The sequence below is a fragment of the Plectropomus leopardus genome, chromosome 18 (genome assembly GCF_026936395.1).
Source record: "Plectropomus leopardus strain MGB_pleo_1.0 chromosome 18, ASM2693639v1, whole genome shotgun sequence".
NCBI classification, from domain to species: domain Eukaryota; kingdom Metazoa; phylum Chordata; class Actinopteri; order Perciformes; family Serranidae; genus Plectropomus; species Plectropomus leopardus.
The window spans coordinates 30,690,001-30,715,000 of record NC_142193.1 but is presented as its reverse complement, the minus strand read 5'-3'; the positions used below and the strand labels follow the sequence as shown (position 1 = coordinate 30,715,000).

General features: G+C 40.9%; 3 protein-coding genes across 7 annotated transcripts in view; 2 read left to right on the top strand and 1 right to left on the bottom strand.

Annotated features, from left to right (window-relative positions):
* The window catches only part of arhgap27l (Rho GTPase activating protein 27, like), a 27,839-nt gene extending 8,460 nt beyond the window's left edge, over window positions 1-19,379 (top strand). Inside the window, exons 4-23 of one of the 2 annotated variants that reach the window (XM_088069271.1) lie at window positions 242-1,239; window positions 5,303-5,500; window positions 7,083-7,262; window positions 7,339-7,503; window positions 9,095-9,160; window positions 9,272-9,355; window positions 9,475-9,549; window positions 9,781-9,861; window positions 10,182-10,247; window positions 11,680-11,747; window positions 11,880-11,967; window positions 12,186-12,287; window positions 12,546-12,644; window positions 12,725-12,791; window positions 13,519-13,638; window positions 14,258-14,356; window positions 14,480-14,557; window positions 14,687-14,821; window positions 15,436-15,541; window positions 16,343-19,379. In XM_088069271.1, the coding sequence (XP_087925397.1) occupies window positions 242-1,239; window positions 5,303-5,500; window positions 7,083-7,262; window positions 7,339-7,503; window positions 9,095-9,160; window positions 9,272-9,355; window positions 9,475-9,549; window positions 9,781-9,861; window positions 10,182-10,247; window positions 11,680-11,747; window positions 11,880-11,967; window positions 12,186-12,287; window positions 12,546-12,644; window positions 12,725-12,791; window positions 13,519-13,638; window positions 14,258-14,356; window positions 14,480-14,557; window positions 14,687-14,821; window positions 15,436-15,541; window positions 16,343-16,520 (3,053 nt within the window). In that variant the 3' untranslated portion in view covers window positions 16,521-19,379. The remainder of the gene's footprint in view (window positions 1-241; window positions 1,240-5,302; window positions 5,501-7,082; window positions 7,263-7,338; window positions 7,504-9,094; window positions 9,161-9,271; window positions 9,356-9,474; window positions 9,550-9,780; window positions 9,862-10,181; window positions 10,248-11,679; window positions 11,748-11,879; window positions 11,968-12,185; window positions 12,288-12,545; window positions 12,645-12,724; window positions 12,792-13,518; window positions 13,639-14,257; window positions 14,357-14,479; window positions 14,558-14,686; window positions 14,822-15,435; window positions 15,542-16,342) is intronic. The other variant, XM_088069272.1, reaches the window with a different exon arrangement.
* A 111-nt stretch (window positions 19,380-19,490) lies between these two features.
* LOC148186535 (NACHT, LRR and PYD domains-containing protein 4-like) overlaps window positions 19,491-25,000 on the bottom strand; it is a 5,676-nt gene continuing 166 nt past the window's right edge. The window contains exons 2-5 of the mRNA XM_088069275.1: window positions 21,031-21,319; window positions 20,929-20,946; window positions 20,779-20,799; window positions 19,491-20,687 (exon numbers count right to left, since the gene is read on the bottom strand). Coding sequence (XP_087925401.1) covers window positions 20,674-20,687; window positions 20,779-20,799; window positions 20,929-20,946; window positions 21,031-21,310 — 333 coding nt within the window. The 5' untranslated portion in view covers window positions 21,311-21,319 and the 3' untranslated portion in view covers window positions 19,491-20,673. The remainder of the gene's footprint in view (window positions 20,688-20,778; window positions 20,800-20,928; window positions 20,947-21,030; window positions 21,320-25,000) is intronic.
* Window positions 22,293-25,000, top strand: part of dnaaf19 (dynein axonemal assembly factor 19) — a 6,180-nt gene continuing 3,472 nt past the window's right edge. For 2 of the 4 annotated variants that reach the window (XM_088069280.1, XM_088069278.1), the window contains exon 1: window positions 22,293-22,546. The gene's annotated coding sequence lies outside the window, so the exon portion shown is untranslated. Of the gene's footprint in view, window positions 22,727-25,000 lie in introns of all 4 variants that reach the window. The other 2 variants (XM_088069279.1, XM_088069276.1) reach the window with 1 other exon arrangement.

Sequence of the window (25,000 nt, the reverse complement as noted above, 5' to 3'; positions counted from 1 at the left end):
ACATTTGTAGGATTTTTGGATGTTTTTTAGGACTGTAGGATGTTCCTATGATTTTAGAACATTTCTAAAATTTTAGGACATTCCTAGGATTTGAGGACATTACTAAGGTTTTAGGACATTAGGGTCTTAGCTAGGACCTCTGTTGGGGGGTGTGGGGGATCCTCCAATCTGGCACCGAATGGATACTAAAAGGACTAAACCTGTTCTCAGAGTGAGTCTCTTTCTGCTTTGGGTCCTGCAGGTCTGGGTCTGGTTCTGGTGGAGTTTCAGTATGAGTACCAGGGTCGGGACGGTGCGCTGGTCACCATCAAACCCAACGAGCGCTATGTCCTGCTGGCGAAGACCAACGACCACTGGTGGCAGGTCCGCAGCGACGGCGGCTCCAAGCCCTTTTACATCCCCGCCAAGTACGTCAAGGAGCTGCCGCCGGACGTCCCCTCACCTCTGGACTTCGACCCACCCAGTCCTGAACCACTGCTGCTCCCTGCGGCGACACCTGTCCCTGTTCCCGTCCCCGTCCCTGTCCCCGTCCCAAAGACTCTGGAGGAGCCCAGGACCAAAGCGGGGGATGAGGTAATGATCCGGCTCAGACCGGACGCCTCCACCGGACACCGCAAGACCGAGAACCGCATGTCCACATTCGGCGTCCCGCTGGACTTTCATGACCTGTCCACTTTGGTGGTACCCCGCCATCCCAGTAACCCCCCTCCTGATCCCCCAAACCACAGAACTACAGCGCCCAGTGGGACTACAAACATGGCTGATGACGCTGCGAGTAGGAAGCAGCCGTCAGGGCTCCTGGACGACCACAGGGACTCGGACAAACCTCGAGTGCCCAGTTTCAGTCCAGCAGACCCCCTGTCCACATCCCGGCCCCACACCCAGCCCATCCCTGTGGAGACACCAGTGGTCCCCCCACACAGTGACCACCACGGTGCGTCCTCACCATCTTCAGCTCGTCGTGACAACCAGGAGTCCCCGATAGAGCCAGAGCCCGAGGAGGAGGAGGAGGAGAGCGTGGAGGAGAGCGTGGAGGAGAGTGGCGGCGAGGTGGATTCACTGAAGGAGGAAGATTCGAACCACATCTACGAATCCATCCAGGACCTGAACCTGGACCTGGAGGCCCTGGTGGGAGGAGGAGTGAGTCCTGGAGCACCGCCGGCACCTGTACCTGTACCTGTACCTGTACCTGCACCTGCACCTGCACCTGCACCTGCAGTGGCTCCGCCCCCCTCACAGGTAACACATCTGCTGTCAGTCTGTGCTGTTATAAATGACCTCTCTTAACTTCTGTCCCGGTTCAGAGTCCACGTCCACACAGTCCGATTGTCTCCATATAAAAAACAAAACCTTTAATCCAGAGACTCTAAACCTGCTTTACCTGGGGACCACTTTTACAAATGACAGGGGGCCAGGGGCCTAAAATTCTTAGATTGTAGGACATTTCAAGGATTTTAGGACATTTCTAGGATTTAAAGCAATTTAGGAAATTTCTAGGACTTTAGGACATGTCTTGGATTTTAGGACATTTTAGGACAACTGTAAATGTAAACATCACAAACCTAAACATCACATATGAACCATGTGATGACCCGGGATCTGATCCGGGATCTGACCCGGGATCTGATCCGGAATCTGATCTGGGATCTGATTGGTTGCCGTGTGTCTCTGAGTCAGATTTCAGAGCTACAAAATAAAAGCCCAGAGCTATGCATCGTTTCCTGCAGCGTCCACACAGGAAGTCAGAGAAGAAGAATAAAAAGCTGTTTCCTCTTTTTCTTCTTGTTGGAGCAGAAACAGCTCTGACCTTTGACCTCCAGGACGGCCGTGTTCTGGTCCTGGAAACAAGCTGAACTCACTTTGAGTTTCATTTGCTATTTCTAGTTTTATATTGTTTTTATTTATTTATTTATTTTTTTATTCATAGTTTTTTCTTTTATTGTTTTTGTTTATTTTTTCATTTTCCATTCATTTATTTATTTATCTTAATTATTTGGAAATAATTATTAATTCTATTTATACATTAATATTTACTCACTCGGTATCTTTAATTTTATTAAAATTTATTTTATTTACTGCAGTTATTTATGCACTCATTGTTGCTTTTTAAATTTTTTATTCTTAAAAATTAATGGGTCTGGTGATGTCACAGCAGGATGTGATGATGTCAGCAGGATGTAGTGATGTCACAGCTGGCAGGATGTGTTCAGGGTCAGACAGGAAACAGAGAGGAAGACGGTGTGTGTGTGTGAGTGTGAGTGTGTGTGTGTGTGTGTGCGTGTGTGTGTGCGTGCGTGTGTGTGCGTGCGTATGTGTGTGTGTGTGTGTCTCAGTTGAATCCCTGGGAGGAGTTGGAGCAGTTAGGGTGGCTCTCCTGCAGGAGGAGGTGTGCTGTGAGGAGCTGAGTGGAGTTTGATTGTTGTGGAGAATTTGTTGGATGTTTGGGTTTCAGCTCGGATTTTTAAAGAAAGAAACAGAAGCCATAATGTTTTCTTCAAACATTACCAAAAACTGAAAAGAAAAAGCTAAATAAATTTTTTTTTTTTTAATTTTAAAGAAAAAAAGACTAAAATGTTAGCTGAATTTTCTATATATATTTTATATATAATTTATATAATTTATATATATATATATATATATATTTATATGTTGTCGTTGTTGTCATTGCTTTGTTGTTGTTGTAGCAGCAGAGCAGCAGAGAGGAGTCACCTGGTGATTATGCTGCTGCTGTCTGTGTGCCATCACTGGACGATCGGGCTGTTTGGACACGAGACACCAGTGAATCATTTAAACAGCCTGGAAACAAACAATACTCAAATAGTCCTTGAAAAGGTCCTGTGAGTCTGAGAGGAAGTTCTATTCATCCATTAAGAAATTCAATGACTCCTTGAGGAGGTTCCAGGCAATCCTGAGGAAGTTCTATGCTTCCATTAAGAGAGACAAGGAGTACTTGAGAAGATTCCAGGCATCCTTGAGGAGGTTCTGCACTATAATAAAGAGGTTTCAGGAGTACTTGAAAAGGCTGTTTGAGTCTGTGAGAAAGTTCTATGTCTTCATAAAGGGATTAAAAGAGTCTTTAAGGACGTACCAGGAGTCCTTGAAAAGATTCTGCAAGTCTCAGAGGAAGTTCTATTTTTCCATAAAGAGATTCAATGACTCCTCCAGGAAGTTCCAAGCATCCTTGAGGAGGTTCTATGCTTCCATAAAGAGGTTCTAATAGCCCGTAAGGAGTTTCCAGGAGTCCTTTGTCCTTTGTTGCTTAGGTCATGTGAGCCTCTAAGAAAGGTCTATGCTTCCATAAAGATATTCAAGGAGTCCAAGAGCTGCTTCCAGGCATCCTTGAAGTGGTTCTATGCCTTCATAAAGAGGTCCCAGGAGTCCTTGAGGAGGTTCTAAGAGTCCTTGTAAAGGTTCTGTAAGTCCTCAGGGAAACTCTGTGCTTCCATAAAGACATTCAAGGAGTTCTTGAGGAGGTTTCATTGCTATGCGTCCATAAGGACATTAGAAAGAGTCTTTGAGGACGTTCACGATCCTTGAACAGATTCTGTGGGACTGTGAGGAATTTTCTATGCTTCCATAAAAAGATTCAATGAGTCCTTGAGGAGGCTCCAGGAGTCCTTGAAAAGGTTCTGTAAGTCTGTGAGAAAGTTTTGTGCTTCCATAAAGAGATTTAATGAGTCCTTGAGGAGGATGAGAAAGTTTTAAAGTTTCTTGAAAAGCTACTAGGAGAAATTCGATACTCCCATGAAGAGCTCCAAAAAGTCCTTTAATAGTTTCCAGGAGTCCTTGAAGAGGTTCCTATGCTTCCATAACAAGGTTCTAAGAGTTCTTGAGGAGGTTGAGGAAGTTCTAAAGGACCTTGAAAATGTTCCAGGAGCCCTTGAGGAGGCTGTAAAGTGACTTGGAGGATTAGTAGCAAAGCCCTGATAAGACTGATTCAAAACAGCTGACTCCAAAAAAAACATGGTGACCGCCCACCACCAGACAGGGGCGGGGCTACAGACGGAGGGGCGGGGCTTCAGGCTGCAGAGTGGAGCTGCAGAATAGCTGCAGCAGCTTCAGCCGATGGACTGAGAGAGCAGTTTCTACCGGAGTCCATGAAGGAGTCCATGAAAGAGTCAGTGAAGGAGTCCATGAAGGAGTCTCTGATGATGAAGAATTTAAAAGTACAGACACTAACAGAGAGAGGCATTATGGGTAAGTTGAACTGTTTGAGCTGCAGCTTCCTTTGGATCCAAACTGACTCAGAGTTTGACTCCACAGACTGGCTTTGAACTGGGATTACTGGTATTATTATTAAAAATTATTATAAAGTGATTGATCTGACCTGCAGTCACCCAACAGTACGTTGATGTGACCTTTGACCTCTGTATAGTTTCTTCAGTCAGAGTGAAGTAACTGTACTGCAGTATCAGTACCAACATATACGCAGTTTGTAGTAACGATCTAAGCAATTAACAGCAGATTCAAACTTTAGATCAACTCAGCGACTCGGCTGACAGAGTCACAATAAACCAAATATCAACCAAATATCAACCAAAAGTTAACCAAATATAAACCTATTATAAACCAAATATCAACCAAATATCAACCAAATATAAACCAAATATCAACCAAAAGTTAACCAAATATAAACCCAATGTTAACCTGATATAAACCAAATCTTAACCTAATATTAACCAAATATTAATGTGTGTGTGTATGTGTATGTTACTGCGTGTGTGTGTGTGTGTGTGTGTGTGTGTGTGTGTGTGTGTGTGTGTGTGTTTGTGTGTATGTTTATAAAGCCTGGGAGGGGTACTTCCTGTCCTCCCCCCACAGACACACTCTGTTAATGAGGAAACATCCGGAAAGATGTTCAGAGCAAAACATTCGAATTCTCCAAACGTCATCAGGAGAGAGCAGAGACATCAACTGATCAGCTGATGAATTGATCAACTGATTAACTGATCGATCAATCGATCGATCACTGAGGGATAAAAAGTGACGTATTTCTGTGACTTTGTTTTTGTTTAATGAATTAAATTAAGGATGAGGTTTTTTTTTCAGGCTCCTGGAGAATCAGCAACACGAGCAGCTTTACTGCAATAAAGCTGCTGGTGTTGCTCAGCTTTTTCAAGGAGCCTGGAAATCTCTTCAAGGATTCCAGGGACTCTGAACCTCCATATGGAACAAATGAAACATCCATCCATCCATCCATCCATCCATCCATCCATCCATCCATCCATCCATCATTCTCTCCTCTGTGTCTCTCTCTGGTTTTTTTTGGCGTACTGTCCCTTTAATCTCTCTCTCTCTGTAGGAGCGCGGTTCGCTCGACCCGACCTCGCCAGTCTACGCTAACGTGTCGTCACTAAGGAAACCGACCATCCCTCAGATCTCCGTCCCTGGCCCCGCCCTCCCCTCGTCACCTCCTCCTGACCACACCCCCTCCTCATCTATCTCCTCCTCCGGGATGATAAGCCCCGCCTCCCCCAACAGCCCCCAGGACGGCTGGCAGGTAAGCTGACCTTTGACCTCTGAACATCTGTAATGTTTTTGGGGATTTTTAAAAACTTCCAAAAAAAATCCCTTACTGGGATTGTTATTAACTTTATTTTTTTGGAGATAGTTTTTGTGAAATTTTGTCTTTTTAATTAAAAAATTGTGGGGGTTTTTGTTGTTTTTTTTTTATTTAAAATTTTTGGTTGATTTAAATGAAAACATGCCTTCCCAACCTGCGGGCCCACCAAAATAAAAATTGCCAAAATGACACCATTTATCGCAACCAGAAACTGTAAAAACTAATTAATTTCCACCATCATTTAACACACACACAAATACATATATATATATATATATATATATATATATATATATATATATGTATACGTATATATGTGTGTGTATATTTATTTAAATGCAGTGGTATCATATCATCGTAAACGCAAGCGACAAAAATATTTAAAGAATTAAAAGTAAATAACCAGCAGACAGTCTGACGGGTAAAAAGCTCTCAGCTGTGTTTTCCTGTAATCCTCCTCCGAGCCGCGTCCTCTCTTCATTAAAGTTTCATCAGACGTCATCGGAGCCGCTCAGGTGTGTTCCTCTGAAGCTTACCTGTTACTTCTCCAGTTTTGAAAACTACATATGCCTTGAAAGTTTTGGAAAACTCATAGAGTCTTGTTTCAAAAACCTGTATAATAACACATAAGGTGTTCAAGCATCGTCAGAAATGTGAAAATCCAACAATAATTTCTGTTTTTAACAATTTTTGGCTGATAAACTGGCATTTTCAATTGTTTTTGTGATGACTTTCTTGAGAAATATTTTTTTTTTAAATACAGAAAAAAAACACTTTTTTATAGAACAAAAATAATCAACTTAAAAAAAAAATCATTAGCATTTTTTTAAGAAAACATGTTTTTTTCTTCCTTTTAAATGAAATTATACCGTTCAAAGCATGTTTGACTTTCTTAAAAAGTCACCGAAAAAATTTTAAAGAAAAAAAAATTACCAAACATTTTTAATGCCCCCCAACCCCCGAGAACAGTCTTTAAAATAAAATAATCACAAAATAAACAAAAATGACAAATAGCCCAAATTGTTTTTCTTAAATTGGAAGTAAAAAAAATCCAAAATCCAGCCACTGATTTAAAGTTGTCTGCCCAAAGCCTGATCCTGTTCTGATCTTTTTTAAAATAATATATATTTAAAAAACTGTTGTATTGTGATGAAAAAGAACTGATGAAGGTCGAAGGTCGTTTCAGAGAATTTATGGGTTTAAAATTTGACTCGGAGTCATGGAAAAGTCCTGGAAAAGTCCTGGAAGTGTATTGTTGAACAGTGTCTGTGGCTCAGGAGGTTTAAACTCTGCGCTCATCTTATTATTATTTTTTTGCTTCTGTTTTGTCACTTTTATTAGTTTTATTTTGAAATGAACAAATTTAAAGCAGAAACAATGAAACTGTGAAATAAAACGTAAATGGAGGCTTGACAGAAAAAACCTGAGTGTCCCTGAACGCAGCGTCTGCTGAGCAGAGCGTGTGTGTGTGTGTGTGTGTGTGTGTGTGTGTGTGTGTGTATGTGTGTGTTGTATTCAGGTACACACAGACCAGGACAGCGGGAAGGTGTTTTATTTCCATCCCGTCAGTCGACAGACCACCTGGACCGACCCCCGCGGACCTCCAAGCTCCCCCGCCGCAGACACGGAGCGGTCCACGGGGAGCGAGGGGGGGCAGCTGACCTCCCCCTCCCCTCTGCTCTCCCCCGCCTCCTCTCAGGTAGGAGTCACCTGCAGACGCCGTCAGGGCGGCAGAGTCAGTGACTGACGCCTGTGTGTGATGTGCTTCCTGTCAGGGCGCGGCGGTCTGGGAGCAGCTGCTGGACGAAGCCTCAGGGAGGATCTACTACTACAACCCCACATCAGGGGCCACGTCCTGGGCCCCGCCGGAGCCACTCTCCCCCAACTCACCCTCCTCCCCCGCTGGACCCACAGCGGGCAGGAGGCACCACGCCGCCCCGGTACGATCCCCAGATCACAGCTCGCACGCTCGTGACAAACTATGAGGAAAACTTTTGTGATGATTTTTTTAAGAAAAAGTGACTTCCAAATTTCAGGGCCCGTGTGTTCAGGGGGAATGTTTTATTTGATAATCTCAAAAAAAAAATTCTGAAAAAAAAACTGCAAACATTTTTGAGGAGAGAGCATTTTTCCTTTAACAGTTGCCCAAACAAAATTACAGAAAAATATTCTATAATTTCTTTCTTTTTTTTTTTTAAATGCCAAAACATTTTTAAAGAACAAAGTAGAAAGAAATGCTCAAATTATTTGAAGAAAATCACCCAAAATATTAAACCAAAAGCTATCTTTTTTTCACTAAAAATTTTAATTTGAAGAAATCCTGTATTCTTTTTTTTTTTGTTTACTTTTTTAAGACCTGAAAACTTTCCAAATGAAAAAAAATCACCTTTTTTTCAAAACCAAAAATCACAATGTTTTTCCTTTCAATACTGACAAACAAATTTAAGAGATTTTTTTTCCGCCATTTTTTCCCATCAATAAAAAAAAGAAGAAAAGTGTATTATTTTAAGAAAACATGCCATCTTAAAAATCAGCAATAAATAAAAACAAAATCCAGCCATTTAAAGTTTTTCGCCCCTCCCTGAAAGCCAAAATAAAAATATAACTCCCCAAAATTACTAAGCATGCCTCCTCCTAATTGCACCACCTGCATCCCTCTCATAAATAACAAACAGTCTCTATATTATATTTAAATATTTATTTGTAATCTTGTTCTTAATTCATTATGTTTTAAATAATATCTAATTAGGTGTGTCTAATCCTAACCCCTTCATGATTAAAAGTTATCAAAGATCAGCGCAAAATATTTACCCCTTTCCCGTGGCGTGGCGTATTATTTTGATGTCTCGCCATAAAACAGGACATTGTTGTAACTTGGGTGTGCACTGTCTGATCCGACTGAAACTTCATAGGTTTGATAAGAGTGCAGCCCTGAACACATCTGTACAACAAAATTCACTAATTATAATAGTGCCGCCTACTGGCAAGAGCAAGTAAGCCTTGAGGGACAGTTATCATTGGATTTACATGATATTTGGTTGGTTTGGTTTACAAATTATGTACACCGAGATGACATTTGTGTCTGCCACCTAATTACCGCTGGAAGTACTCCACCATGTGAAATATCTCACTCCAGAGTCCAACCTCTCCGCATACATTATCCGACTTTCATAGTCCCGAACGACCGTTTTTATTGTCCCATCAGTACCCCGACATACGCAGGGGTCCAACAGCCTTTTCATCGCTGCTTGCAGCTTTAATTATTAGTGTTATTTGTATTATTATTAAAGTCTGACAGACATAAATCTCAGCAGAACAAAGAGATGAAAGATCATAACCTCATTATGTCTATTTGTTGTGCATTGTTTACTGAAAACATCGTGATGTCAGCAAACAAAAACAAAAAGTCACAAAATAAACAATTATTTCTGAAGTTGTTCCACCTCTGAGCTACAGACGAGTGTTTACTACATTTTCTTTAATAATTGTTTCTGTTTTGTCTGTTTGTTTGTTTGTTTGATGAAACTGAAGCCGCCGCTGCCAGAGGAAGATTATCCTGTCGACGTCCAGAGCGACAACAGCGACGTCTTCACCACGGTACCACACACACACACACACACACACACACACACACACACACAAACACGACTGATTTTACAGCTCCAGCGTGTGAATCTGCGGTCAATTTTGATATTTGATCCTCTGCAGAATCCTCAGCAGCACGCGGGGTCAATTCCCAGAGCTCAGCTTGAGCCGAAGGACGGAGGAGGCTCCCAGTTCAGGCTGCAGGAGGCAAGCAATCAATCAATCTGTCAATCTGTCTGTCAATCAATCAAACAGTTTGTTCTCCTGATTTTTCATGAGTTGATCAGTTCATTCATTGATTGTTCCATCTGCCACCTGCACCCCAGAGGCTGATGGGAAATGGAGTTTCTGAGGAGGGAACTGTGCAGGTCAGGAACTGGAGACACAGCGTGGCCGAAGACGTGAGTCCAACTCGACCCGCACAGACTAGACAGTGACTCGCGGGAAAATGAGATAACAACTTTTGTCAACGAGATAATGACTTGTTCAAACATGTTAATGACTTGTGTGAACAAATCACAAACTTTTACGAAGGAGATAATGATTTACTGACAACCGATACAATGACATCATCTCCAGGTCTCGAGATTATTGTCAGAAAAATGTAACTTTTATTTTAAAAACTGTTTCAGACGTTTGCTCACAGCCACAGGAGGAACGTCTCCGACTTCCCTGACGTGTCCAACAGAAGACACACTCCTGACAGTCCACAGGTAGACACTTACCTGTCTCACTGACACAATCACCTGTCTCACTGACACTCTCAGACATTTCTTTTCTTTAAGAATCTGCAAAACATTTCAAAGAAAGAATGCAAAAATATTTTAAGAAAAGAAAATCACCAAAAATTTTAAAGAATAAAAATGCCAAAAATATTTAATAGAAAAATAAAATTGCAAAAAATTTTGTCTTCAAAAGTCGCCCAAATTTTGTCTCACCATCACACTTTGACCTACCCCTCTGTTCTGCCCATCATTCACTCATTCACTGATTGGTGGACACCCTGTGATGTCATCTGTCCTCCCTCATTAAGCTCTCTGATAGGCCAGTCCTGAAGAGGAATCTGTCCGATCGCAGCACAGGCTCGAACCAGCTGCACGTAGGTCCTCCGCTCTGATTGGCTGCTGGGTGTGTTGGGCGGAGTCTGTCAGGAATTACTGATCTTTTATTGTAGTTTCTGTGGAAACGTTGCCATGGGAACCGTGGGTGTTACTAACCTTCGTTCTAACACACGAAGAACCAAACTAACACCTCAGCTCTCTTCACTGAAGCCCCGATCACACACTGATCATCGATCACACACTGAAGTCCCGATCACAAACTGATCATCGATCACACACTGAAGCCCCGATCACACACTGATCATCGATCACACACTGAAGTCCCGATCACAAACTGATCATCGATCACACACTGAAGCCCCAATCACACACTGATCATCTATCACACACTGAAGCCCCGATCACACACTGATCATCTATCACACACTGAAGCCCCAATCACACACTGATCATCAATCACACACTGAAGCCCCGATCACACACTAATCACCGCTCACACATTGATCATCAATCCCACACTGATCAGTGCTCACACACTGATCACTCACCATTCACTGGCCACTCCACTCACTGATCACCGCTCACACACTGCTCACCACTTACACACTGATCACATACTGATCACCAGTCACACACTGATCACCAGTCACACACTGATCACCAGTCACACACTGGTCACTGATCAAACACTGATCACCACTCATACACTGATCACTGATCACACACTGATCACTTATCATAATCACACACTGATCACCAGTCACACACTGATCACTGATCACAATCACACACTGATCACCACTTACGCACTGATCATCGATCACACACTGCTCACTGTTTGCACACTGATCACTGATCACAGCCAAAGGGACAAACTGACAGAGCGACGCTGATCACAGGTCACACACCGATCATCGATCACACACTAATCACCAGTCACACACTCATCAACGATCACACACTGAAGCCCCGATCACACACCGATCACTGATCACACACTGATCACCAGTCACACCTCTGCTCACGCTCTGCTGATGGTTCTACTGGTGGCTCTGCTGGCTCTGGTTTCAGGTTCTAAGGGGAGTTTAGGGTCTCAATGTCTTGAGGACGATCTAGTAAAAGTGTGTCATGAAGTTCTCTTTTTACACACACACACACACACACACACACACACACAAACCACGCCCATGTTTACACAGGAGTCACATTTCAAAGTAGACCTGCAGGTTTAAAGAAACCTGAAGACTCACTCGTCTGTCTCTGTGTCTGTCTGTCTCCCTGTCTGTCCCTCGATCTGTCTCTCTGTCTGTTTTACTGTCTGTCCCTCTGTCGGTTTGTCCCTCTGTCTCTTTTTCTGTCTCTATGTCTGTCTGTTTTTCTGTCTGTCCCTCTGTCGGTTTGTCCCTCTGTCTCTTTTTCTGTCTCTATGTCTGTCTGTTTTTCTGTCTGTCTGTCTGTGTGTCTCCACAGTGCCACCTCCTGGAGAAAGCGGGGATCATCAATAAGACCAAAGTAGTGGATAACGGTAAAAAGATCAGGTGAGACTCAATGTGATTCCTCATGGACGAGCTGATTCTCTGTCGTGTCCTCTGCACAACAACAGCGTCAACGTTAGTTGACGCTGTTGTTGTTAACGTTGTTGTTGTTGTCACTGTCATTGTTGTTGACAGGAAGAACTGGAGTCAGTCCTGGACCGTCCTCCACGGGGGCATCCTCACCTTCCACAAAGACCCAAAATCTGCTCCCACTGGGAACGCTGTGAGAACCAGTAACACACACTGGAACACCGTGTTTATCTGACATCATATAATCTGCCCTCTGATTGGACCGTCAGAGAGATCTGACTAATCAGGAGCTTTATTGTGAAAATCCTGATAGACACGCTAAACATTAGCACGTTAGCATGGTCATGTTAGCATGCTAATAACACGACTTTATTGAACGTGTTATTTATGACGACTTCCTGTTCTCTTCAGAGTAAATCGTCACAGATTGTTCCAGAATACACCGTGGAGCTGCGGGGAGCATCGGTGGGCTGGGCCGCCAAGGACAAGTCCTCCAAGAAGAATGTCCTGGAGGTACGTCGTCATGGTTACAGCCAGAGGTCTCTGTGACTCTGTTACCGTGGTTACAGCCTGAGATTACTTCGTCTCTGTTACATGGTTACAGCCAGCTGCTTCTATGACTCTGTTACCATGGTTACAGCCGGTTAGAGAGGTTTTTATTTTCATGACTTTCATGGTGTGCTTTATTGTGGTTACCATGGTTACTGTGGTTACCATAGTAACCTGTAGGTGAAGTGGACTGTGTGTGACTGTGTTGCTGTTGTTGTGCAGCTGAAGACTCGTCATGGCTGTGAGTATCTGATGCAGTACGACATTGAGAACATCGTCAGTGATTGGCTCAAAGTGATGCAGGACACCATCAGACAGCTGGTAATACACACACACACACACACACACACACACACACACACACACACACACACAGTGTCAGCTGGAGTTTAATGTTTCAGGAACTGGACGAAGATGACGAGGACGACACTGCTTCAGACAAAGAGGACAAAGACAGGAAGAGGTCGTGTGAGTACCCAAAATCAAAATTATTAAATAAAAAAAAAATAATGAAATTACAAAAAGATTTTAAAAAGTTGATCAAAATAGCTGGCGGTCAGTCAACAGATTAATCAACTCCATTGTTGCAGCTGCACTGCAAAACTGTTTGGTACTTTAATTCATTTTAAAACTTCATAGTTTATTTACTCTTGTTATGTTTTTATTCAAAGATCTGAATAAGTAATTAAAGCTGTCTGATAAATGTAGTAGAGTGAGAAGTACAATATTCTCCTCGGAAGTGTAGTGAAGTAAAAGTGTAAAGTTGCATGAAAATAAAAAACTAGAAATAATTAAGAACAAGTATGGAGTAAAAGTTACTTTCTGCTGCTGTGTAATGGAGATAATGTAACACTTTCAGAAAGTTCAGGACAAGAGACAAAAAAGACAAAAATTATTAGAAAATAATAATTTAAAAAATAGGGAAAATGTCCAGAAAACTAGATTTTTTTTAAACTATTATTATTTTATCAGTATATTTATTTACTGTTTATTTTTTTTTGCCGTCTATCTTTTTTCCTAAATTTCAGGTAATTATCTTGTAAGTCATAACTTGTAACTTCCCCGTGTTTTGGAGAGGAGTCCAGCTCAGGTTTCTAAGGGTTAAAGAACAAATGGATCAGGAGGAAACAGTTTCAGGGCTTATATGGTTTGTCAGAGACCCTCCGATAAACCACGTTCTTCTTCTCTGCTGCAGCAACCAGGAGTTCATCAGGATCAGCCGACTCTGAGCAAAGACGAGTTCGGACCAAACTGCGACGCTTCCTGCAGCGGAGGCCGACGCTGCAGAGCGTTAAAGAGAAGGGCTACATCAGAGGTAACCCGACACCGCCGCCTGTTTCCATGGTGACCACACCATCATTGCTTTAAAACATGAACTAGTGATGCGCGGTTCAGGTTTTTTTTAAAAACCCGACCCTACCCAGCTCGAATCTGAACACATGCATAAAAAATCCAGAAAACAGAGCTGAGAGTTTCTGTAACGACCTGCTGGCTGTCTGCTGCATCGTGTGAAGTTCACAGTAAATATCACAAGTTAAGCGTGAACAACAGAAAGAAAGAAAGAAAGCAAGAGAGAAAGAGAGAAAGAGTTAAAGTATTCAGATCTTTTATGTGGTTACATCTTGATGATCTTGAGTACTTGAGCGCATAGCTGATAGATACATAGTTTGTTTACATGAGCACACAGCTGATAGATACATGATTTGTTTACATGAGCACACAGCTGATAGATACATGATTTGTTTACATGAGCACACAGCTGATAGATACATGATTTGTTTACATGAGCACACAGCTGATAGAGACATGGTTTGTTTACAGAGTTGCGTATTGAACCTGACCTCGCTGTGGACAGAGGGACTAATGACACGGTGCTGGTCAGCAGAGGGAAATGTTTTATGATTTTTACTGAGCGTCTTGTCTCTGGTGTCCAGATAACGTGTTCGGCTGTCACCTGGACACCCTCTGTCACCGAGAGAACACCACCATCCCGAAATTTGTGGAGAAGTGTATTAGAGCAGTGGAGAGGAGAGGTACACACACACACGCACACACACAATTGCAGATTTAGGAAAATTTTGTGGCGTCTTGCAGTCAAGTGTGAAACTCTGTGTGTGTGTGTGTGTGTGTGTGTGTGTGTGTGTGTGTGTGTTCAGGTCTGGATGTGGACGGGATCTACAGAGTCAGCGGAAACCTGGCAGTGATCCAGAAACTACGACACAAAGCTGATCATGGTAACTATTCATTCGTCTGTCTGTCATTCTGTCTGTTAGCTGGTTGGTTTCTACTAATAGAAACTTTGTGACTCCATGATGTCTCCGTGATGTGTCTGTGTCTCCATGATGTCCCTGTTGTCCCTGCAGAGGAGCAGCTGGACCTGGAGGACGGACAGTGGGAGGAGATCCACGTGATCACCGGAGCACTGAAGCTCTTCCTGCGGGAGCTTCCAGAGCCGCTTTACCCCTTCAGCTGCTTCGACAAGTTCATCGCCGCGATCCGTCAGTGTGACACGCAACATCTACATCACACACAACGTCATGTGACACGCTTCATACTACATCACACACAACGTCATGTGACACGCTTCATACTACATCACACACAACGTCATGTGACACGCAACATCTACATCACACACAACGTCATGTGACACGCTTCATACTACATCACACACAACGTCATGTGACACGCAACATCTACATCATACATGTCATGTGACAGGCTTCATACTACATCACACATACATGACGTCATGCGACATTTTAAAGAGAACACTTTTGTATTTTTCCTATTTAAATTTTTTTAAAACCATTTCATTTTTCCTTAAAATTTTTCTAAATTTTGTTTTTTTTTTTCAAAAATGCAAGATTTTTTGGTTTGGTCAATTTATATTTCTTCAAAAAAAAAAGACAATTTAAAAATTTGGAAATAAAGAAAACATTTCTGTACGTTTCCTCTAAAAACTGGAAAATTCCAGAGGACACAGGTTTAGTCTGGTGCTGTGTGTGTAAGAGAATAACAAAATAGTAATGCTGTTTTTTTTGTGTGTGTGTGTGTGTGTGTGTGTGTGTGTGTGTGTGTGTGTGTGTGTGTGTGCGTTTCTGTCCTGCAGAGGTCCCAGACTACAGCCTGAGAGTCTCCTACATGAAGGACCTGGTTCGCTCTCTGCCGCTGCCCAACCACGACACCATGGAGCTGCTGTTCAGACACCTGCGCAAGTGAGCTCACCGTCACACCTTTCTACACCGACTCCTGACGACGCTGTCATCATCGAGACGTATCAAACACAGAAATATTAAAAACAGGAATATTAAAAACAGAAATATAAAACGCAGAAATATAAAATGCAGAAATATGAACAGAAATATTAAAAACAGAAAGATCAAAAATAGAAATATTAAATATAGAAAAAATAAATACTGCAATATTATTTACAGAAAAAGATAGAGAAGTATTTTATATACAAAAATAGTATGCACAGAAAATTTTAATACTGAAATATTATATGCTTAAATGTTATTTAATAAATACTGTAAAATTAAATTAAGAAAATATTTAATTAAGAAATTTTAAACAAACAAAGAAATACTGAATAAAGAAATATCAAATAATGAATTTTCAATTAGGAAATGTTGAATAAAGACACATTAAATAAAGATATAATAAGAAATATTGACCAAAGACATATTTTTTTAAAAAAGGAAATATTGAATATCAAAATATTAAATAAATATATAAAAAATATTGATTAGATTCATGTTAATTTTAGAATTTTTAATCAAAAAAAATACTGGATATAGAATTATTATTAAATCAAGAAATAATTTTAAAAAATTGAATAAATAAATGTAAAATATAGAATCTTTAATAAAAATATTGAATAAAGAAATGTTGATTTAAGAATCACAGAGAAAGCTGTGGTTTGTAGTCTGTTTTTGTGACGACGCACAAATTAAAGGAAAGAGGTGACCTTTGACCTGTGACCCTGAACAGGAACCCCTCTCTCTCTCGGTCTGCAGGGTGATCGAGCACAAGGACTCCAACAGGATGTCGGTTCAGAGCGTCGCCATCGTGTTCGGGCCCACGTTGCTCCGCCCACAGACCGAGTCAGCCAACATGACCATCCACATGGTGTTCCAGAGCCAGATCGTGGAGCTCATGCTCAATGAGTTCCACACCGTCTTCTCCCAGAGGTAGGGGGGGCCCTGCAGAACCCTCTGAGGACGCCGGCCAAAAACCCTCCAGGGGGTCCAAGAAACCTTCGAGAACTTTGGACCCGTCATCACCTCCTCCCCAACCAGAGTCCACCAAGGGGGGGGGGCCTGGAAGCTGCCCCTTTCTACCCACTGTGTCCGCAATGATCCACAAAGAACCAGAGTGGAACCACCTAGAACCCTTACCTGGTTCTAAGGCTTTGACAGAAGCTTTGGCCTTTTTTTAAGCAACAGACCAAATGGAACCAAATTTTATTGGCACCTTAAAAAAACAAGATAACTCCCAACAAATTCAAGATCCTTCGAGAACCTTTAAATACCTCCAGAACCAAACAACTTCACTTAAATATCAGAACTTCAGAAGACATTCGAGTTCACGAGGGAACCCGCAGGCTTCAACAGGCTCCTCTCCAACCACTACGCCTGAAATGTTCCTGATAGAACCAGAGTGAAACCACCGAGAACCCTGATCTGGTTCTGAAGCCTTAAACATGAGTCATGTTCCAAAGCAGGATCCAAAGAAAAAAATACTTTTCGGTAACTTAGGACCTTGGACTTCCCACTGTGAGCAGAAAACCTCCCAACAGTTTTTATTTTATTTTTGTTTTTTTTAAATTCATTGTCATGAATGTTTAGGGGAGCAGAACCTGGAACCTGGAACATGCCGGCTCTATGATGCTGTTTATCAACGCTTGGTTCTGAAAAATCCAGGTAGAACTAGAGTGGAACCATGTAGAACTCATGTTCCACTCAGCCTCACGGCTCCGTCAGGAGACACTACAAAACAAACACATTTCCTGTAGAACCTCATAGAACTCTGGAACCAAATATCATCTCCTTCTTTTCGAATCCTATGGACATTTAAATTCATGAGATGTTGAACGTGGAACCTTTTGGGTTCTCCAGCAGACCCCCAAGCCTTAAACAGCATTGACAGACCCTGAGTAGAACCACCTAGAACCCCAGACTGGTTCTGAAGCCAGAACTGACAGTTTGCCTACAAGACTAAAAACACTAACTGGGCACCTAAAGAAAACTGTAAACCCAAGATCGCACTTAAAGTGAGAACTGCACACTTCAGGTCCAGGTCCCACTGGGTCCTTGGAGAACTGTTGGCAGAACCAGTCCTCTGTCTCTGCACCAGACCACCAAGTCCTCAAAGATTCAGGTGGAACCAACTGAAACCTGGACCGATTCTAAGAGGAGACGGGACGAGGTGCACCACCTGGACTTCACTGATCCCGGTTCTACCTGCTGAGTCGGTCTTTGTTAGGAACCGTCTTTGGAAGAGACTTCAGGTCGCAGCAGGCAAACATCGGCAGAGTCTCAGCTCCGCTCGTTCTCCTGCTGTTCTGCTCATGTGTCGCTGCGTCTGAAGGCGTGATCCCTCCAAAAAACATGTTGGCCGTTTTCTTTGGCTTTAGACTTTTGGGCAATTTTTAAAGAAAAAATTAATATTTCTTTGGGGTTGTTTTACTTAAAAAGTTTTGGCAATTTTTTTTCCTTAAAAATTTTGAAGATTTTTATAGACAAAATTTTGGTGATTTTTAATATTTCTTACAAATAGAATTTAGGCAATTTTTTAAAACGAAAAAACATCAGCTTATTATTATTATTTTTTTATTTTTATTTTTTAAAGGTGATCTTTTAAATTAAAAGTTTTGGTGATTTTTTAAAGGAAAGAATTTGGTAATTTTCTTTTTTTTTCATTACAAATATTTGCTATATTTATAAATATTTGGGGACTTTTAAATAGCCTTTTGTTGCATTAACTGACTCCGGAGAACACCGATTTGCACAGAAAAGTCATTTTCTAAGTCGAGAAAATGACGATACCTTCTGCGTATTAAACACTGGAACAAATCTGTAGCGTGCAGCTCGAAGCTTTGTTTTAGTCCGTCGTCGCGGAGTGAAAATATCACCAGAAGAAGCTTTTTGAGATCAAATCAGAATCCAATTAAAATTGATTTGAACTAAGCTAAACACATCCTGAATGTCGTCGCTTCAGACAGAGAACAAAAACAAATGATTTATTAAAGAGTTTATTTATATTTAAATAAGGTTTAACCCTTTGATACCTGGGCACACTGGATTCATTTCTGTCAAAAACATGAGAAAAGGGCAGTGAGCAACTTAAGATAAAATGACCTCACAAAAAACAAGAAATTATTATAAAGTTACAAGAAAAATACCTGCCAATAAGCAAAAAAAAGGAAAAATAATTTAAAAAAAAAAACAAAAAAAACATTAAAAAATGACTTCCTGAAAGACCATTTTATTCTCTTTCTTGTAATATAATTTTAAATATATAATTAAGAGAATTATAATTGTAGTTTTCTGGACAATTAACCCTTTTTTAAATAATTTGTAATAATGACATGCAGCTAATTTTCAGATCTTTTCCTCGTCCCCTTTTGCTAATTCTTTTGCAGTTTATGGGACATTTTATGCCAAGTTGCTCATCATGATTTTTTTTTCTGTGTCTATTAAAGAAATCAGACCAGTTTTTTCAGGTTTCAGAGGTTTAAATGTGAGAAAGGCAGCACAAGAAAACTGACGTGGATCCAGGTGTTGAAGTTGAGAGGATCCGGGACGTTCCCCTGAGGGACTCCACAGGTTATTAGAGACAGAAAATAACAGTTTGTCTTTTTGAGGGATGGATTTTACAGAACATTATTCCTGCTGTTTGTCAGATCATCTGAACACTGCTGTATGTTTTTATAGTGTTGAGTTTATGTGTATTACAGACGTAGAACAAAGTTAACCTGGAGGATTCGCAGATTAAACTCTGTACATAAGAGGGTATTTTACTGAGCTTGAATAAAGATCAAACTCATCTGTTCTCAGTGTTTTCTTCAGTCAGAGATTCGCGCCGTCACGTTTGATTTGCTGCTGATTTCCTCTAAACTGCTGAAGGATGTCACGCACCCGCAGCAAGAAACTGAAAAACCACTTTTATTATTCAGTTTATTGATAGATAGTTTTACGACAATATAAAAACCAGCACCAGGCAGGAATGTGAAAATCAAACCCTGAAGCTGTGAGTGTTACCAGCCCATTAAATGTGTGTTATCAGCAGTTTGACCTGACGTCTCTATTTCTGGTCACTTCTTTTGGTTTCGTAACAAACTCACTGGAGCCAAATGTGATCTCTTCACAAATCACCACGGTAACCATGGTCTAAGCTGTGTCATGTGAACAATATGACGACTGCCTGCTGGTCTGAGGCATTCAGGTGGTCCTGAGTGAACTGATAACAAACATTTAATGAGCTGATAACATCTGAAACAGGTGCAGAGGTGAAGGCACAGGTGGGACCAAGTCATAAGTGAGTCTCGAGTCTTTGCACTCAGGTCAAGTCGTAAGTCTTAAAGTTCATAGTCTTGAACAAATCAAAATGTGCTACGAAGCTGTGACTGAGTCGAGTCATAGTGTGACTCGGGGAGCGGGTCGTCTATCAGTCGGAGGGTTGGTGGTTCGATCCTCGGCTCCTCCAGTCGACGTGTCAAAGTGTTTTTTTCCCTTTAAAATTCTTTTGATGATTTCTAAAGGAAAGTTTTTGCCATTTTTTAAATTTAATTCTGGGCTTTTTTTTGGTTTAATTTCTTGTTTTATTTTTTTTTTTTTTTTTTAGCAATTTATAAAGAAAAGTAATTGGTGTTTTTTCTTTTTTGGGGGGGTAAAGAAAAAAATTACCATTTTTATACTTCAGATTTTTTTAAAGAAAAAAATGGCTTAAAAAATTCAAAGATTTTTAAAGAAAATTTTGGTCATTTTTTTTCCTTTAAAAAATGTTGGTGGTTTTTAAAGAAAACGTGCCCCACACACTGGCAGGTCTGCATGCTTTCTTTTCGTTAAAAATCACCAATAGTGACATCATTCATCAGCCAGAAACTGTGAAAACAGAATTTTTTGTTGGATTTCAAATTATTGAATATTTTCAAATCAAAAAGCTCAGAGCCGAGTGATCATTGCTGTTCAAGTCCAGTTTGAGCTGTTAGTCTTTTTTGATTTTGTCTAGTCGAGTTTAAAGTCATCACATTTGTGTCTTGAACCTGAGTCATGTGACCCCCGAGTCTATGCCTCTGATCCAAGGTGAGGTTCAGGTGTTCAGGATGTGGTCTCCATGGAAACCATCACTGCAAATTCCCTAAAAGACAGGCGGAGACAGAGATGGTCACACGCTGCTTTCAGATATTATGGGATGTTTTTCAGAGTGTCACATGATGCTTAAATCTTACCAGGGTTCAACACCATAGGACCTGCAGACAGAGAGAAGAGTCAAGTCAGCTTCAGGTCAGCTTCAGGTCAGACGAGTCATTATTCAAATGTGTGAACAAATTTCTACAAACACAATCCCAGCTTCAGTTTAACCGTGTTTGAAATCTTACCGTCTACCTGCATCGGACCTGAGGATGGAGAGAAGAGTTTCAGGTCAGTTTCAGGTCATTTTCAGGTCATCAAACATGTGGACACTCGTTCACATGTCTTACCTGTGTTTGTGAGCCGGCTCAGATTCTCCACCAGGTCGTTCCTCCCGATCATCCTGAAAGCCGCCTGTGCCACCGCCACAGCCTGCTCCTTGTAGTTGGAAACGATCAGATTGGCTGTTGTTTGACGGGTTGCGGTCTCCAGGTCAGATGCCGGGATCACCTTCAAACCGCCGTCAGCCCGCACGCACTCCCTCAGGTGGAACTTAAACTCACTAAACTGATCTGACAACAACTCCTTCAGCTCCCCGAGCAGAATCTGCACCAACGTCTCCGCCGCCATCGCTGCTTCCTGTTAGAGACACGCCGTACATCAGCTCCTGCACACGCTAACATCATGTGGACTCAATGTTTCTGCACATGCTAACATCATGTGGAGTCAGTGTTTCTACATGCTAACATCATGTGGAGTCAATGTTTCTACATGCTAACATCATGTGGAGTCAGTGTTTCTACACGCTAACATCATGTGGAGTCAGTGCTTCTACACGCTAACATCATGTGGAGTCAATGTTTCTACATGCTAACATCATGTGGAGTCAGTGTTTCTACACGCTAACATCATGTGGAGTCAGTGTTTCTACACGCTAACATCATGTGGAGTCAGTGCTTCTACACGCTAACATCATGTGGAGTCAGTGTTTCTACATGCTAACATCATGTGGAGTCAATGTTTCTACATGCTAACATCATGTGGAGTCAGTGTTTCTACACGCTAACATCATGTGGAGTCAGTGTTTCTACACGCTAACATCATGTGGAGTCAGTGTTTCTACACGCTAACTAGGGATGTGAATCTTTCAGTATCTCACAATTCGATTCAGAATCAATTCTCGATTCAAATTGATTTCCAATTCAAAATATAGGAGGTGTAATTTCGGATCTACTCCAGTCTGTTTTGCCAGTGGCATATTATGTTATGAAATTATGGAGGTTTTATTATGTACAAGTTTTTTTTTATTGTAGAAGATCTTTCTCCCAAGTGTTGGGAATCAGAAAGTGAAAAAGTAAACATTGTAATTATTATTGTTTTTCAAAAAAAAGTCCCAATCTGTTTTTGTTTTGCAGTTGTCTGTGTATCCCATTATCTATCCCATTCTGTAAAGCAGCTCCTCTGTGATGCTGCAGAGGGCCACAGCACACTCCTGTCAACACAGGGTTAACATCCATATGAGGCCCTGCTGCCTGTTAGACCGTCACCTGATTTATCCATGTCTCATTATTATTATTATTATTATTATTATTATTATTGTTGTTGTTGTTGTTGTTGTTGTTATTATTACAGGCGTTTATTACCAGCGTTTATTCTAATACAGGAGTCGCTGCCAATAACACAGATCGATAGATACAGGAGGATTTGACCAATCACAGTGCAGTTTGCTCCTGATGACGTATGGCATACGTAAGCGGATACAAAGCGTCGACTCTTCTTCCGATTGGTGGACAAGACCCAAACAAACCTCTGACCTCTCCAAAGGAACTATGGGAAACCAATATGGCGTTTAGCATCGATGCTAATGTACGTCTATCACCGAAATATGATTAAAATATGGACGGAAGACACCCAGTACCGGATCTATCATTGTGGATCTATTGAGCAACGTCCCGTGAAAACAACCGAATTCCCGGTCTGATCCCGAGGCTCCTGAGAGAGCGGCGATGCACCGGAGTTTGAGCCGGCAGCTTTCACCGGGAGAGAGTAAGATCCGACAAACGATCCAAAATTATTAAGACTTTTCTAAATGATAAACATTTTAGAGGGTTAAGAACAGACTGTATTTAGTAACTATAGTCAGTAATCGATGTTTAGGATTTTTATTGTCGATTATTCGATTCTGAATCGTTAAAAAGGACAATCGAGATTCTTATGTGAATCGATTTTTCCCACCTCTAAACTGACAACATGTCAGCCAGTGTTTCTACATGCTAACATCATGTCAGTCAGTGTTTCTACATGCTAACATCATGTGGAGTCAGTGTTTCTACATGCTAACATCATGTGGAGTCAGTGTTTCTACACGCTAACATCATGTCAGTCAGTGTTTCTACATGCTAACATGTAAAGTCAGTGTTTCTACATGCTAACATGTAAAGTCAGTGTTTCTACATGCTAACATGTAAAGTCAGTGTTTCTACATGCTAACATCATGTGGAGTCAGTGTTTCTACATGCTAACATCATGTAAAGTCAGTGTTTCTACATGCTAACATCATGTAAAGTCAGTGTTTCTACATATTAACACGTGGAGTCACTCAGTGTGTTTCCATGGTGATATAAAAACGAGAGCTATTGTGTCGGGGCTTTTAAAATCCTGTAAACGTGTTCATTTACACATTTTAATCAGCTAAAAAAAGTTTTTTAAAGACATCTTTCACGGACCAATCAGAGCAGAGAGACCAGATGACATCACTGTCTGTCCGCGTGTCACGGTCCGCAGGTGAACATGTCTGCTGCTGTAAATACATTTACTGAAAGATAACGGGACAGTAAAGAGCAGGTGTCCAAAGTCCGGACACAGGTTTGTTTTAACCCATTAAAGTCCTCACTAAATAAAAAAAATATTTCTTTGTGTTTGCTAAAATAACAAAAATCATTTTAGATTTTTTAATTTGAGACTCCATAGTTTAAATCTATCTGTCTATACCTCCCAAAATCCAAGAACTCTAAATTGTTTTTAAAAGAAAAAGACTTTAAAATGTTTAGCAAAATAGTCGGCGGTCAAATTTCATCTTTTCATCTGATTTAATCGGTTAACCGTTGCAGTTGTATTTGTATAAACTCTCATAGTAATTTTATTTATGACTAAACTTCATAATTCATAAACTCTTCATGTGTAAAGTAACTAAAGCTGTCACAGAAATGTAGTGAAGTAAAACGTACAATATTCCTCTGAAATTTAGTGGAGTAAAAGTATAAAGTAGTATGAAAAGAAAATACTTCAAGTAAAGTACAAGTACCCCAAATTTATACAGTACTTGACTAAACGTACTTAGTAACATTGACACTCTGCTTCACTCTGAGTTCACTCCGATACGGAGACTCGAGCAGACAGCACAGCAGGACAGCAAAGGGTTAAAAAAAAAAAAACCCAAACCAGATGTGGCGCGCCCTGTTTATCAGCCAGATCAGGTTTCCGTTGAGCTCACCATAAAAGGACTTTCTGCCGAGTGCAGGCACACACAAACAGTTAACTCTTTCAAACGCATTCTTAAAAATACATGGGAAGAAGGCGGCAAGTTACAAAAAACAACAACAAACAAACAAGAAACAAGAAACTGAACTCCAGAAAGTAAGAAAAGAAATCTGAAAGTAAGCAAAAAAGTTAAAACAAACAAAAAAACAAGCAAAAAACCCCAAAGAAACGCAAGAGAAGGAACTCAAAAAAGTGACAAACAAACTATCTGACAGTAAACAAAAATAAACAAACTCAAAAAACTAGATAAGAACTCAAGCAATCAATACTTCGCTTTTCTTTCAGAAACATAACTTTAAATAGACAATCAACAGAATTATACATATAGTTTTTTGGACATTTAAAAAAAATCAAATAATCCCCACACACTAATGTTCAGCTGCTAGGCGTGTTTTTTTTCTCCTTTTTGAAGGAAATCAAGTTTGGTTTGTTTTTTGGGTTTCAGGGGTCGAACCAGGAGTCAAAAAGCTGACTGACAGCATTCCTGAGCAGGAAAAAGGGAAAAGGAGCGGGAAAAGTGCCTAAAAACATGAATAATTCTGTAAAATAGCTGGAAGTACATAATATTAATAATCAAAGGTATAATTTTAAATGTCTCTTTTTTCCCGGGTGTTTTATCGTGACACAGAAAACTCCTCCACACTCACAGCTCACGCTGATTATTAACTTCTATCGTGCGAGCTGGAAACATTCCAGCGTGGTCAGAACATCAGCCATCATGTGAAGCTCCTCAAACGTCCTCACAGAACACACGCACACACGCACACACGTGTTCGAGTC